This window comes from Cricetulus griseus, assembly GCF_003668045.3.
Source record: "Cricetulus griseus strain 17A/GY chromosome 1 unlocalized genomic scaffold, alternate assembly CriGri-PICRH-1.0 chr1_0, whole genome shotgun sequence".
Lineage (NCBI taxonomy): Eukaryota > Metazoa > Chordata > Mammalia > Rodentia > Cricetidae > Cricetulus > Cricetulus griseus.
Window position 1 is genome coordinate 218,693,553 of NW_023276806.1, and position 14,535 is coordinate 218,708,087.

The window sequence follows — 14,535 nt, forward strand, 5'->3', positions numbered from 1 at the left end:
TGGGTTGAAAGATGTCCACATCCAGGGCCCTATTGATAATATTCTTTTATATGACAGAAACTTCACAGATGTGATTGAGGGACGGAGGTGGAGAGGTAGCTTAGATTCTCCGAGTGGTCCCTAAATGTTAAGTGCAGTTGAAAATGGTTTTTAATTTTTGTATGCCTGAGGCAAGGTCTCATGTTTCCCAGGCAGCCTTGAACCTTACTTACCTCCTTCTGCTTCTACTATCCAAGTGCCAGCATGAAGGGACCAGCTCCCTATTTCGGCAGCCACGACAATAACACGTGCTCACTATGACCTTGTCTTAATCACTAGAGGTTAGGTGCCTGCCTCAGGACAAGGAACCAATCAGAAGTTAGCTGGTGGCGCTATGCTTTACGACCCTGGGTGTACTTTACAGACAAGCACACAGCAATGACGCACAGAGCATAGCAACTACCCTGGGAGGGCCTATGGGCCATTACAACCAGTTGAGCAATCAACACAGGGCAAGCCCTCCAAGCCTGGAGGTACACCAATCGCGAGCCTGTGCGTACCCCTAGAACCTCCCCTTACGCTGCCCTACAAGATCTCTTGGCAGCCAGTTCAAATGGTCTTTTGTAGCCAACCGCCATGGTGGGTGGACAAAAGACCCGAGCTAACATGAGGTTAGCTTGTTAAATTACAATAAAGCCTCATGCAGTTTGCAACAAGCTCTCCAATCCGCCTGGTAATTCGGGTGACCGCGGTCGTGGCCTGGGATCCTGGATACCTGAGGTTTCCGGGGGTCTTACAAGCATAGGCTTCCAGATGTGTGCCACCATGGCCTTCTAAAATGGGAGACAGAGGTTACAGACAGCAAAGAGGCCACATTCGAGAAGCAGAATTAGAGAGAAATGAGATGCTCACTGGCTTTGGAGTTGGAGAAACTCCCTGAGCCCTTGGAAGGGCAAATAATGCTTCTTTCGAGTGCTCCTCTAACACTGTCTGCATGCTGCAAATGTGCACTGGAGGAGACAGACCTCTCCAAAGCCCTCCTTGGGTATTACTCATCTTCGGTATCTTTCCAGACATCCATACCGCACACCTGTGGACAAATGAAGATGGGTTCTACCTAAAATCCCTAAATGCCGCCAGCCATTCAGACCTACTGTTTTCATGCACTATGTTCTGTTAGTCCTATCCCTTTCTAACCTACATTGTTTGGATTTTCTGGTAGTTGAGTCCTGACCCATTCTCCATACATCAAACAGGTTGTATGTCTGGTTCATGTTGCTACCACACAGTACCTGAGACTAAGGATAAAACATATTCCTCGGCCAGGCAGTGGTAGTGCATACCTTTAGTCCCAGCACTTGGGAGGCAGGGGCAGGTGGATCTCTATGAGTTCAAGACCAGCCTGGTCTACAAGAGCTAGTTCCAGGACAGCCTCCAAAGCCACAGAGAAACCATGTCTTGAACCTCGCTCCCCTCCCCAAACAAAAAAAAAAAACCTATTCCACTTAGTTGTGGTGGCTGAGAAGTCCTAGGTCTGTTTCCAAGATGGTTCCCTGAGTACTCTATCTTCCAGGAACAGGAAAGCTATGACCTCACATGACACAAGACGAGAGTAAACTCACTTTTATGAGCCTGTTTCTTTCCTCTTTCTTTTTTGACATGGTCTCCTTATACAGTTTAGGCTGGCCTGGAATGATTGGTACACCTGATCCTGAAGGGACCAGCTCCCCATTTCAGCAGCCATAACAGCCGAACATGTGCTTGTGTGACCTTGCCTTAGTCACTAGGAGGTCAGAAGCCTGCCTCGTGGCAAGGAACCAATCAGAAGTTAGCTGGTGGTGCTATGCTTTAAGGCTCTGGGTGTGCTTTACAGACAAGTGCATAGCAATGCCGTGCAGAGCATAGCAACCACCCTGGGAGGGCCTATGGGCCATAACAACCAGTTGACCAATCAACACAGGGCAAGCCCTCCAAGCCTGGAGGCACACCAATCGTGAGCCTGTGCGTACCCCTAGACACTCCCCTTACGCTGCCCTACAAGATCTCTATGCAGAGGCTTTGAGATGTCTTTTCTAGCCATCCGCCATGGTGGATGGATAAAAGACCTGAGCTAACATGGGGTTAGCTCGTTAAACAACTTTAATAAAGCCTCATGCAGTTTGCATCAAGCTTTGACTCTGCCTGGTGATTGAGGTGATCCAAGTCCTGGGCTGAGATCCTGGAGGCCTGAGCTTCCGGCGGTCTTACAATCCCACCTTCCTGGTGCTTAGAATATAAAGGTTGCAAGCCCTTTTTTTGAAGGCATTGATGTATACATTAGGACAGAACCCTCAGGACTTGAGTGTGTTACACTGGTGGTTTAGTTTCTAACTTATGCATCTGGGGTACATTCAGGCAAGAATGTGGAGACCCAACTACACTGGAACTTAGATATACTGCTTCTAGCCTTAAAAGCCCTCAGGTAGTATACATGTGGTTGGGAGACATCTCTTATTGTCTACCCACTGGACTGACATACTTACCTCAGCAATCATCTCTGAGAAGCTGTCCAGTCTTCTGTTCTTAGGGTGTCCTGGGGGCGAGCTCTTGCCTGAGTAGGTTACATGAAAGCTGGGCATCTCACTAGCCCTTAGGCTCCTTATGCTCTGTAACCTCTTTTGTTCTAATATAGAGTTGATGCAAAATAGCTCGACAAATGTGTGTTCTTGTACTACATTCAAGAGCTTTTCAAGCTAGATCTTCAAAGTAGGATGGCCAGCTGTTAATCTTCTCTTCTATTAGTCAATACTTTGGGGATTTGCGATGGCTTTGCTGTGGGGTCCTTCTGGAAGAAAAAAAAACCAAGGTGAACCTGGCAAGAACCTGCCCCAGTTAGGTGTGTATGGACGTCAACCTCCAGGTGTTGTGTGCCAACAACCACCCTTACTTGGCTTTACCTGGGCCCAGGACTAGTCCTTGGTCCCAGCCCAAGCAGAAGCCTCCCTCCCCGGGTCACCTGCCTTCGGGAGAGTGGCTTGCATTTCTCCATGAGTCTTGGGTACCCACCAAGGTGGCAGCTACAGCTGGACAGCATGGCTAGAGTCACGTGTCCTGGTCCCGCCGCAACTCCCAGATTAGGGCCCTCCCTGGCTACAGGGCAGAGGCCTTCAGATCACGCGGGCCCGGAGGCTCTGGCCCGGCCCAGCCAATGGGCTGGCGGCACCCTCATGACCCACGCTGGGAGGGCGTGGGGAGGCAGGCCCGGGAGCGCACGCCGCCGGGCCGAATCGCCGCCCCCACCTCAGCCGGGACGGGAAGTGAGTCGCCGGGGTCTCCAGTGCAAGCCAGCGGGAGAGCGGGTCCCGAAGCTGCCTGCACCCCGGCCGAAGCATGGCGGCCGCCAAGGTAAGCGCGGAGGGCAGGGTCGATCTGGCGCCCAGAGGGGTGCAGTCGGGGGGCTGCATGCGGGGCTCCACCTTGCAGCGGAGGGAGGGCACCGGGGACCGCACTTGCCGCCGCGTGCCTACCGCGGCCCGACAGTGCTGCAGAAACTTTGCCAGCCGGACACTCCCACTTGGCCCGGTCTGGAGCAGTGTCCCGCGGGACCGAGCCCGGGCCAGCAAGGAGGAGTACGCGGATGGGGCCAGGTGGCCTGGGACAGGAGCGAGCCCAGGGTCACGCAGACCCCTCTGCCACCTCGGGGCTCTCCCGATTCTGTTGTGGGCCTGGGTTTCTCCTAGGGGCCCCAGCTAGCGCTGAAGCCTGATCCTATTACGTCTCGAGGGCTCCGCCCTCCCGCGGGTAGGGAAGTCACCTTGACTTCCGTTTTGGAAAGTGCTTGGGAGACTTGGCCTGAGCCTGTGCTGTAGCTAGCCCCGGGACCCTTCCCCTCCCCCATCTCCCGTCCTGTCCCCTCCCTCTCTCCATCTGACAACACTTAGAAGCCGGCCTCCGAGCCTCCGAGAGGCTTCTTCTTGGAAATGACAAAACAGATTGTCCTGGGAGCTTGTCACTCCTGTGAAGTTCTACTTAAAAGGAATTTTGTGTAATGTGACTCGTTCACGAACCCTGGGAGAAGGCAACTCCGACAAATTGACCTTTCCTCTTTCACCGGTTCTTCAAACCTGCACACCATTTCAGCCTCTCTGGACTGCATTTCAACTTTTCTGGCAGAATACCATATTCAGTCCCAATCACTTGAATCATTGGAATTTATTGCTTTTAATTTTAAGTTCACGAAGGCAGCCCTTTAATCAAGCCTATACAACTTCTTAGATCATTTTAAGCGCAGTGAACTTAAATATACCCAGCATCTCAAACATTTGTCCTTAATCAAAACTCTGTGATAACCCTCAAGAGGGAAACATGGCCAACACATCATATTCTTATTTATTCAAGCAAACTAATCACATTTGCAATGGAAATTGTAAGCAGACAAATATATTTAAATGCTGTTCTGTGACTAGAGTCTCTCCAGCTCCCCAAATCTGCAGGCTTCTTGTTCCTAGACTGGGTGCCTTAAGTGGCCTTTCTGTAACTCCTGGGAGTGTAACCATCAGTGTGCACTGGGTGTGTGTATTAGTGCATGTGTCTGAGTGAGCACAAGGGTGTGTGGTTTATTTTGGAAGCTACATTAGCTCTTTCAAGACAAGAACCCTTTTCTTTGCATTAACTTTTTTATGATATTAGAATACAAGCATTAGTATGAATTGGTTCTCCGGAGTAAATACTCACTTGTCATTTATATATCTACTGAGAAATTAAGTAGTGTTATTTTATTTGTAGATAAAGTAATGGTGGGCACCAAATTGAGTCGTATGCCTAGAAATGGAAATATGGCAAATATGAAATAACTTAAGTAATGAACCAGGCTCCACTTTTTAGTTGCATTTTTCTTACTAAGTCATTACTAAGAAAATGACAGTTGGAGTCAGGCAGTGGTGGTGCACACCTTTAATCTGAGCACTGGAAGGCAGAGGCCCATCTCTGAGTCTGAGGCCAGCCTGGTTTAAAAAAAGAAAAAGTTATGACAGTTGGTTTTTATGCACATCACGAGAGACAGGGATAATGAAACACCCCTTTCACCTTTACTGTTTGGAAACCAAGGTTCTTTGTTATTTATTCACCACAAGTCACCTCTTTTCAATTCAGACAGCTGTCATAGATAGACATACAATTACAATTCAATAGGACATAACAAAACCAACTGTGAGTTGATGCGGAAACCAGGATAGGTAAAAAGTTAGGTGAAGCTGGGCATGGTGGCTCACATCTTTAGTCCCAGCTCTTGGGAGGTAGAGACCAGTGTGGTCAACAAAGAGAGTTACAGCCAGGGCAGTTAAACAGAGAAACCCTATCTTGGAAGAGACAGAGACAGAGACAGAGAATTAAGGTGAATTTAGGCCAGGGTTAGTGGCCCACGCCTTTAATCCCAGCATTCAGGAGGCAGAGGCAGGCGGATCTTTGTGAGTTCGAGGCCAGCCTGGTCTCCAGAGCAAATGCCAGGATAGGCTCCAAAGCTACACAGAGAAACCCTGTCTCGAAAAAAACCCCCAAAAAAAACAAAAACAAAAAAAAGGTGAATTTAGGATAATGGAAATGCAAGTGTGCCCTTACTTCAGGAAACTGCATCTTTTAGTCTTGGAAAGAGTTCACTTTGGGCACTCTCTCTCTCTCTTTCTCTCTCTCCCCTCTCTCTCTTGTCTTACTATGTAAATCTGGCTGGTCTGGAGTTTGCTATGTATATCATGGTGGCTTTGGATTCATGGAGATAGGCTTGCCTCTTCATTTCAAGTGCAGGGGTTAAAGACATACAAGGCTCCATATCCTTGGTTCTGATGTATCTGAACTGCATTCAGATCCCATTGAGGACCATAAATAAACATCTTTGGATTCCATAAATCCAATTCTTGTAGTGTCTCTCATTGTAGATCAAGGACATTATAGTCAGTGTAGTCTTAAAAGGTCTCAGAGGAAGCTGTTGTGGGTCCAACTTAGTCCAGGAATGAATGTTTTACATTGAGCTGCATTTGGACATCCTGCTTACTGGTTGTTTCTTCCAGCTTTTAGTTAGTTTTCGGCAATCCTGAGGTAAAGGTGGTGCTAATTGCTTTTTCCAGCTGTAGACTGGAAAAATTTCATTTAAGGGTAAAACCGACACACTTGTAAAGAACCAGGGAGCATGTGAAGGAAAAAAGTCCACCCTAATGGAGTATTACAAAGCTGGCCTGTGAGCTTGGGAACACAACAGTTGTGAGAGAATTCTGTGTTTGATACATTTTTTATACTGAACCACTGGAATGTTTAGGTAGATTGACTAGATAGCCACAGCTATCTATTTCCTAATCTCATTTTAGTTTGCTGGGCCTTTGTAGTTATTCAAACACAGTCATCCATTTCCTTTGTATTCTTTTATTTTGACTTTTCCCATCAACTTACTACTCAACAGTCAAAAAGTTAACTTGTTTTTTCATGAAATAATGATCTGGAATGAGGGCGGTGGTGGTGCACGGCTTTAATCCCAGCACTTGGGAGGCAGAGGCAGGCAGATCTCTGAGTTAGAAGCCAGCCTGGTTCCAGCCTGGTGAGTTCCAGACAGCAAGAGCAGTTACACAGAGAAACTCTGTCTCGATAAAGCAAACAAAGAAAAAAATGATCTCGAACTATCAGTATTTTTGAGATTATCTCAAAAGCCTCTTTAGCACTGGCTAAGTTTATGCACCAAGGATCATGGAATTAAACTACTTGAAACTGAAAAGTTATAGAGTGTTCACTTAAGTTCAGCCTTGAGTGGTCAGAGACAATCTTGTGTAAACTCAGACATGGGCTACATTGCTTGTCTTAAATCAGCCTAAAACTAAAGGAAGGGAATTCATCGATGAAATGAAAGCATCAATTAAACAAACAAGCAACAGCAGCAACAAAAACTAATGTTCATGCTGGTAATCCCCCCTCCCCCAATTTTAGGTGTGTTGTTGCTCTGATCATTGGTTAATTTGGAATTGTGTACCCTGATCTTTCCAGAGTTGCAAATAAACTGGACTTTGGCTTCAAAGAAAAAAAAAGAAACAAAAAAACCAAACCAAACTCTTATAGAGAGCGATCCAAGAGGAGTTTCTACTGATCTGAAGGGAGACTTCTCAGAAGTATGGCTATATCTCAGAATGAATAAATAAGCCATAGGAAAGATTCACCCCAGAGTCAACAGCATTTCGGTAGCTGGGTAATGAGAGCCCATGCTGCATCCAGAAAATAGCATGGGCTTAAAAAAAATAATAGCTAGGCCTGGAAAGATGACTCATTGGTTAAGAACACTGGCTACCCTTCCAGAGGTCTGAGTTCAATTCCCAGCAACCATATGGTGGCTCACAACCATCTATAATGTGATCTGATGCTCTCATCTGGCATGCAGGCTCTATGTGTAGATGTATAAAATAAATATTTAAAAAATAATAGCTGACACGAAGGAATGACTTAGATACAAAATTCCATTCTAAATGCTTTTCAGTTTTAATTCAGTTAATGGATTTGTCTTCTGAGTTAGATATTAGTACGGCCATCACTGTAACAAATGAGGGCTCAGAAACCCTACAATGTGGTGTGAGAGACCTAAGGCCTACTAATGCGGAAGTTCTAAATCTGCATTCCAGTCCTGCCATGCTGGCTTCTGGGTTTCCTCTGGCCCTGTCTGCTTACTGACTGTGGTTGGCAAGCCAAGCCTATGGGGAAGGTGTGAGTGGTGTCTTAGGAGACGGTAGTCTCCTTCCTGGAAGTCAGCCTTTTCATTAAGGGTTGTTTACGGAGTGCTTCCTGTGTGCCAGCTACCTCTTTTGTCACAATAGTCAGGAGTGCTTTGTGTTTTTTGTCTTCATTTTACAGTTGGGAAAAAACAAAAATCTTACGTATGGTATTCTTCACTTTTTTAGCAAGTCAGTGATCCAGCCCGGATGTTAGCCCTGCTTGTCACTCTGAGAATTGCTGTCATGTCTTTGATAATGCAGCAGTAAAGGGGACCGATGTTCGTTCGCTCTGGGTATCAAAGACAGGGAGTTGTTTGAAACCAGGTCTCAGGCAGTTGACATTGACCTTGAACTCTATGCAGATGTGGATGATCTTGAAGTGATCCACCCCTCCCCAGGGCTGTAATTACAAGCGTTAGTCACCAGCAAGTGAGCTGTGTTTATGATGCCAGGACTGACTTGAGGGAGTTTCTGGAATTGTTAGGGATGGGCCTTGGGACTTAATGCAATGTAAGATCCTTATTGTTCACCGTCTCCATCCTACCTTCCAACAGAGGAAGATATGAAGTCCCAGGAAAATGTGCAATTGATTGACGTTCCCTTCAACTCCTTTGCATTTTCAACTCTTGAGGCAGTTTCTCCCAGGGTTTGGAATCATCTAGAGAGCTCTACGAGGTGCTGGTGCAGGGCTATCGCCCCATTTCCGGACTGAGTTGACATCTGGTGTGACTGAAGCCAGTATCCAAGTAATCTGCCCCTGATTTGATGCTGGCTTCGTGGACAAGCCAGAAAAGCAATCAGATTTACAGGGCAAGTTAGGGAGAGGAAATGGTGTTCTAACTCAAAGGAGGGTCATTCTCTTTTTCACAAATTTCAGTCTTTCTCATGTTTTCCTTGGTGCTTAGGTACCAAGGTCATACAGTTTTGTAATTATCTGGGAATTTAGATTTTAGCACCTCAAACCAACTGGTTTGTCAGTGGTTTTCTGTGGTCACAGCAGGCACCCAAAGGGTAACACTGCAGTGCAAACGAGGTCTTCTAGACCCTTCCTTGCTCCTGGTAGGGCACATGGGGGAGTCTACTGCTCCCTGACTTAGGGCCTGCAGCTTTACAAGCATTGGTCCACAGATGGAGTACTGATGTAGGTGAGGAAGGCAATATGTAGTGTAAGCAAATCAGGCTGTGCATCTTCTCTTTGGACACTGAGTTCTTTTAGAAGGTGTCAGAATGCATGACTTCTTTTCCCAGAGCCAACTCTTGGGCCTTTTGCCCTGCCACCAGCTTCTACTCTTGTGCCCATGCTGAACCATTCCTTGTTATCTTCCACAATCTGTGAGGATTAGGCCTGCTGAACTCTTCCTTCCTGCAATCCCTGCTTGCTGTTTGCTGCTAAAGCACCCCTGCTTCACGCATCCTCAGCTTTCTTGGCCTTAAGCATCCATCCCTGCTTCATGTGTGCTTGGTTTTAGGGTGGGCCTCAGGAGCTGTGGTTGGTTTTGTGTGGGGAGGAAGATGGGCCTGTTGAAGTGACACAGTCCCTAAGTCAAATACTTAATTCATAGCATAGCAAACCTGCCCTTAGGACTTGTCCACCTCTTCTGAGGATCCAGGCAACTCATGCAAATGCTCACTTTAGCCACAGAACTGTGTAGAATCAGTGGTTCCCTGAGGCACTCCAGCTTGTTGCTCTGAAATGTCTAATACCATGTACAGTCTCCCTTTCCTTTGGAAAACTTCTTTATAGTTGTGTGAGTGAAGAACCTAGATGTTTTCTTTTGGTTTGCAGTGTTGACAACACAGTTCAGTTGACAGTATTGAGATTTCTTTGCAATTCAACTCCAGTAAACTGCTCTTCCCAATGACTGTTAGGCTGGTTGCTTTGTCTCGATTTCCACCTGCGGCTACAGTTTACACGTGCTCTCCCTGGACAGTGTTGATGGGAGAGTCAGCTATTTCCTGATATCCTTACCATTTATGATAAGATAGCTCTTGTGTATGAGGTGTATACCATTGGTAAGGAAGTTGTATAGGGAATCTAATTTGAACAGATGTATGTAGTCCCTCGTGCATGTTCAGGAGTTTTCAGAATTAGACATGATATGGTTTGGAATGTCACTTCTGAGTACTGGTCATCTCTTGAGTAGGGCTTCAGAGGACTGACTAGTCACTGAGTTCAGCTTTACTCTCCTAAGTAGGAAGAGGCTACCAGAGCCCTTCCCCCACAGTCTCTATTCAGTGACTGGAAAGTGGGAGAACCTGGTTTTTGGCCTATTTCTGCTACTGGAATTTGGACAGTGATCTCTCTGGATGCTCCGTATCACCCTATGGAAAGTGGGGGACCATTCATGACTGTGTCGGTTCCATGGCACGAAACACGTGAAGGCATTTTGACGTTCAGTAGGAATATCAAAAGATGTCTGTTAGAGTCTGTGGGACATTCGACCCTACTGCAGACAAAGGGACATGGTACCTGAACCACATAGGAGCTTTACTGAAACTCGGACTGAGCTAAACATCACCTTGGAGGCTGAAATGTGAGTGCTTTAGTGTCGACATTGTCCACATGGTCCTCCTGGGGAACCTTGCTGCTAAAATTCTTGTCTGTCCAGGGAGCAGTCAGATAGGTTTCTTTCGGTGCTTTCTTTTGGGTGCTTGTTAGCTGCGAAGCTCATGGAGTTTAGATAGGCCCCAGGCCTATTGCATCAGCATCTGCAAGGAAATCCTGTGCATACGGAAGTTTGGGTGGTATGCATCTCCAGCAATCATTACCACCTAATTAAAGGCTTTTCCTTGATAAGGATGCAGCAACTTTGGATTCATTGTAAGTGAGTCCAACCTTCTGCAGAACTGAATATATAGTGTCAAAATCCTGTATAAATTAGGGTCTTTGCTTTGAGTATCTCTTGGCCCAGGTGTTATTTTGTAGCATGTCTCAGTGATTACGTAACCAGACGGTTTACCGGCTCTATTTTTCTCCTACCTGTTAATTTTTGACATTCTCTCCAGTGTGTTCAGGCCTAATCTTATTCTCACTGCTAGCCTCATATGATCCTTGTCTTACCGATTTTGTGGGCTTCTTGCCATCAGCATTTGTGGTGTACTCTCAGGCTTGATTTCGTTCTGTTCCCCCTCCCTATTTCTCCTTTGCAGGCTTCTTCTCCCCAGCCCGAATTCTGTGGGAGGTTGGTGTTTCCAGAGCACCTCCTCTTCTCCCATCAGTGCCTATACAAGTCTTTTGAAGAGTGATCATGCGTGTCCATTCTGAGGTGCAGCTGTATTTTCAGATGTTCGCTGTAAAACTCAACTTGGGTGTCTCAGTGATATTTTAGACTTTGCTCACCTAGCACTGAGTGTGCCTTCTTGGTGTTTTTTAGTTTCTGTCTGTAGCTTGTTTGCTCTGGGCAGCCAGGAGAGGCTGTCTGCAGGCATTTGGTTGAGTGGAATATGGAGTGTCAATTAAACCAACCTCCTTTCTTGGAGTCCTGTGTCCTGTTCCCCGCTCCTCCATTAAATCCAAGTCCTTATTACTTCTTAGTTATACAGTCACCTCAGCTTCCACACTGGTCTCCCTGCCTTTGGCTTCTCCCTTTCCATTCTCCCTCAAAGTAATCCTCTGAGATTGGCTCCTGTTTCTGTGATGGTAACAGCATTGTGTTCTCAGGCACAGCACTTAACCATTTTTTAAAACTGCATTCAAATGTGTAGCTGACATCAACTGTTTGCCAGCCCTGTTCTAAGTGCTGTTTTTTTTTTTTTTTTGGAGGGAGGGGGCAGTGGGATTGGGGGATGGCACTTGGCTTGTTGAAGTAAGGTAACCAGAGACCCACGCTCCATTATTTGATCTTTCTATTCATCTTTGAAAAAGCAGGAAGGTGCTGCTAATGCCATTTGGCATGTCAGAAAGTTAAGCCCAGAAAGGTTGTGCAGGTTATGATGTCTATGTAATATCAACATTATAACACTCAGAACAGCTAGGCATTCAAAAGGCGCTATATTTCAAGTGCTTATTGAATCTCCATGATAGGCATAGGCTGCACTATTATTATCTCTATTATTCAGATGGGAAAACTCCTCTGGTACAGAATAGATAAGTTCTATGAGTTGCGGAGAGATTAAGTATGCTCTTGGGTCCTCTTGGGTCACACAGCTTATAAATGGCTGAGTGATGACTTGAACACAGGCAGCCTGACTCCTGAGCCTATATGCATGGCTACTGTGTAACATTACTCTTAATGTACCTCCATGCTGTGTGGCTACTGTTGCCTATCACATAAAATTTAGACTCTTTGGAAAGCTACGTCTTCCTTAAAATTGGCTATATTTTTGAGGTGATGGCAATGGAACCTAGAGCCTTATATAGATTATAAGTGGGTACTTTTGTCACCCAGCAACATGCCTGTCCTGGCCATCCATCCATCCATGCATCCACCCATCCATCCATCTTTAGGAAGGGTCCTTTTATATCGCCCTGGCTATCCTGGAACTGTCATCTGGACCAGTCTGCCTCTGACCTACAGAGATCTGCCTGTCTGTCTCCCCAGTGCTGCAATCAAGGGTGCATGCCATTATACCTGGGCAGAATTGTATTTTTATAGCAGGTTTGTTATTATTTGTTATTATTCACCATAGTTTATATGTGGCCTGTGGTTGGTAGTCCTTGAAGTTTTGTCTCTTACATTATCCCTCCTTTTTTCTTTTTGTTTCCTTGAAGTTTATTATTTTTCCTGCATTTCCCCACAGTTTCTAATTTACTGACTGCATCTCTTTTATGCATCTCTTTTATTTTTGGACCTTTTCTGAAGGTGATGGTTCTAAAAGCTTGGTCACATTAGTGTCATGCTTTTAATTTTGACTAGCATACTAGGTGGTACTAGGTGCTCCCATCAGGCACTGGAGCTCACCTGCGGGCACATAGTTCTTGATGATTTTGAGCTTATGTTTGAGGAGTGGGTTCGGATGTTATCCAGGTTCACCAGCTTTTTTGCTAATGGTTTGTTACTGAGTTTGAATATTGACAGTTGCTCTTCATGGAGTATCAAAAGTAGTTTTTAATATGCAGTAGTCCTTTAAATATGCAGACTTACGTATTTGCTTGTATCTTATGCACTTATGTGAGTATGAATCATCATTCTTAGAAAAACAGTGGATATTACGAACAAGATAAGTATTTATTAATGGACATAGAGTTTGTGTTTGGGATGATAAAATAGTGCTGGTGGATTCTAACATTTGAATATACTGATGCTACTGAATTGTACACTTAAAAATGGTAAATTTAGGGAGCTGGAGGGATGGTCAGCAGTTGAGAGCACTGGCTGCTTTTCCAGAGGACCCAGGTTTAATTCCTCGCTCCCACATGGCAGCTCTCAACTGTCTGTAACTTCAGTTCCAGGTGATTCGATACCCTCACACAGACATAAATGCAGACAAAATACCAATGAATAGAAAATTAGGAAAAAAATTTAAAAGCTAAATTTATTATAATGTGTTAGATTACAAAAAAACCCAGATTAATTAGAAATAGATTGTAACATTTGATTAAAAAAATTCCAGTAGTCCATAATGGATGATTACTAGTTCTTAAGGGAGTCAAATGGAGATAGAGAGGTAAAGGTTTGTTATTTTATTGTTATATTTAGCTTTGTTAACCAAATGATACCACCTAGGAAAATGTAAAAGAAGATGTCAGAATTAGACAACAAGACAAGAATTATTCTGTAATTTGCAAGTAATAATTGATTCTGGGAAGAATTATCTACAGATACTAAGTCCCTTTGGTGAATGATTGTAGAATTTTCATCTTCTCTAAGTGTTACCTGGTAAATAAATGACTTACTCCTTACAAGAGGCGTGAAGGACCTTTACAATGGGGAATCATATTTTGACCACATGGTCGAAAATACATGGCGAAACTAGCATATGTACCTACCAAAGTAGTGTGATGGGAAGTATCCAAGAAGCTTTTTGTCGAGTTCTTGCCAAAATATTTTAATCTGAATTTAACGGAAAGGGGGCCTGACCTATGTATTATAAATTAAAAAGGTTGAAGAGACTCCCAAAGAGACATGACCAAATGCAGTGTTTGATCTTGGTTACAAAATAAATGAATGAAAGAAACAGTTTCTTCACTTGGAACAACTGTGTATTTATTGTAAAGTATTTATTCATTTGCTAGGGCTTCCTTAACTATGTGCTGAAGACTGGGTCGCTTAATTGGCTGGAATTAATTTTCACAATTTTGGAGAGCTAACAGTCTGATATCAAGGTCAATTTTGCCTGTGGCTTCTGACTTTGACTTAGTGGGATGTTTTCTTGTATCTTTGTGTAGTGTTGTCTGTGGTTATATCCTAATTTCCAGTCCTAACCTCCCCTCCTCCTTCCCTCCCTCCCTCCTTTTTTTCTTGTTGTTGGGGTTTATTAAAAGGTCTTAATGAATATTTAAGTGTGGATATTGTTGGGGGTAGAGAGAGAGAGAGAAAAAGAGCAAGAGAGAGGTAGACACATATTTTCCAAGCAGGAGGACATCTTTATTGTATCAATTTAATAAACTCATTACAGACGTTTCTTCATTTACAATGGGTCATATTCTGAGGTGTTGGGATTAGGATTAGAATTTAGGGACACACTGTTCAGCTCAGGATAGAAAATGACTCATGTTCAAGATGCCACCAGTGAGGGGATGTTGAGGTTCTTGAGGTTCTAAGGGCATTGATCCTCGTAATCCTTGCTGTTTTGTTTCTTGCTACATTTTAAGCTCCTGTGATCAGGGACCTTCTCTAGACCCTGATATCCATCAGAGTACCTGTCACATGGCATTTTGACAAACATTGTTGATTTA

At 44.8% G+C, this 14,535-nt stretch overlaps 1 protein-coding gene and 1 long non-coding RNA gene across 3 annotated transcripts in view; one reads left to right on the top strand and one right to left on the bottom strand.

Annotated features, from left to right (window-relative positions):
• Positions 1-581: 581 nt before the first annotated feature.
• LOC103162594 lies at positions 582-3,174 on the bottom strand. The gene is made up of 4 exons (XR_003479963.2): positions 3,025-3,174; positions 2,502-2,803; positions 892-1,069; positions 582-812 (listed from the first exon to the last, which is right to left on the bottom strand). It is a non-coding gene; the product is annotated as an uncharacterized LOC103162594 (long non-coding RNA).
• Positions 3,175-3,209: 35 nt separating this feature from the next.
• Slc25a13 (solute carrier family 25 member 13) overlaps positions 3,210-14,535 on the top strand; it is a 189,850-nt gene continuing 178,524 nt past the window's right edge. For both annotated transcript variants that reach the window (XM_027389891.2, XM_027389892.2), the window contains exon 1: positions 3,210-3,363. In XM_027389891.2, coding sequence (XP_027245692.1) covers positions 3,349-3,363 — 15 coding nt within the window. In that variant the 5' untranslated portion in view covers positions 3,210-3,348. The remainder of the gene's footprint in view (positions 3,364-14,535) is intronic.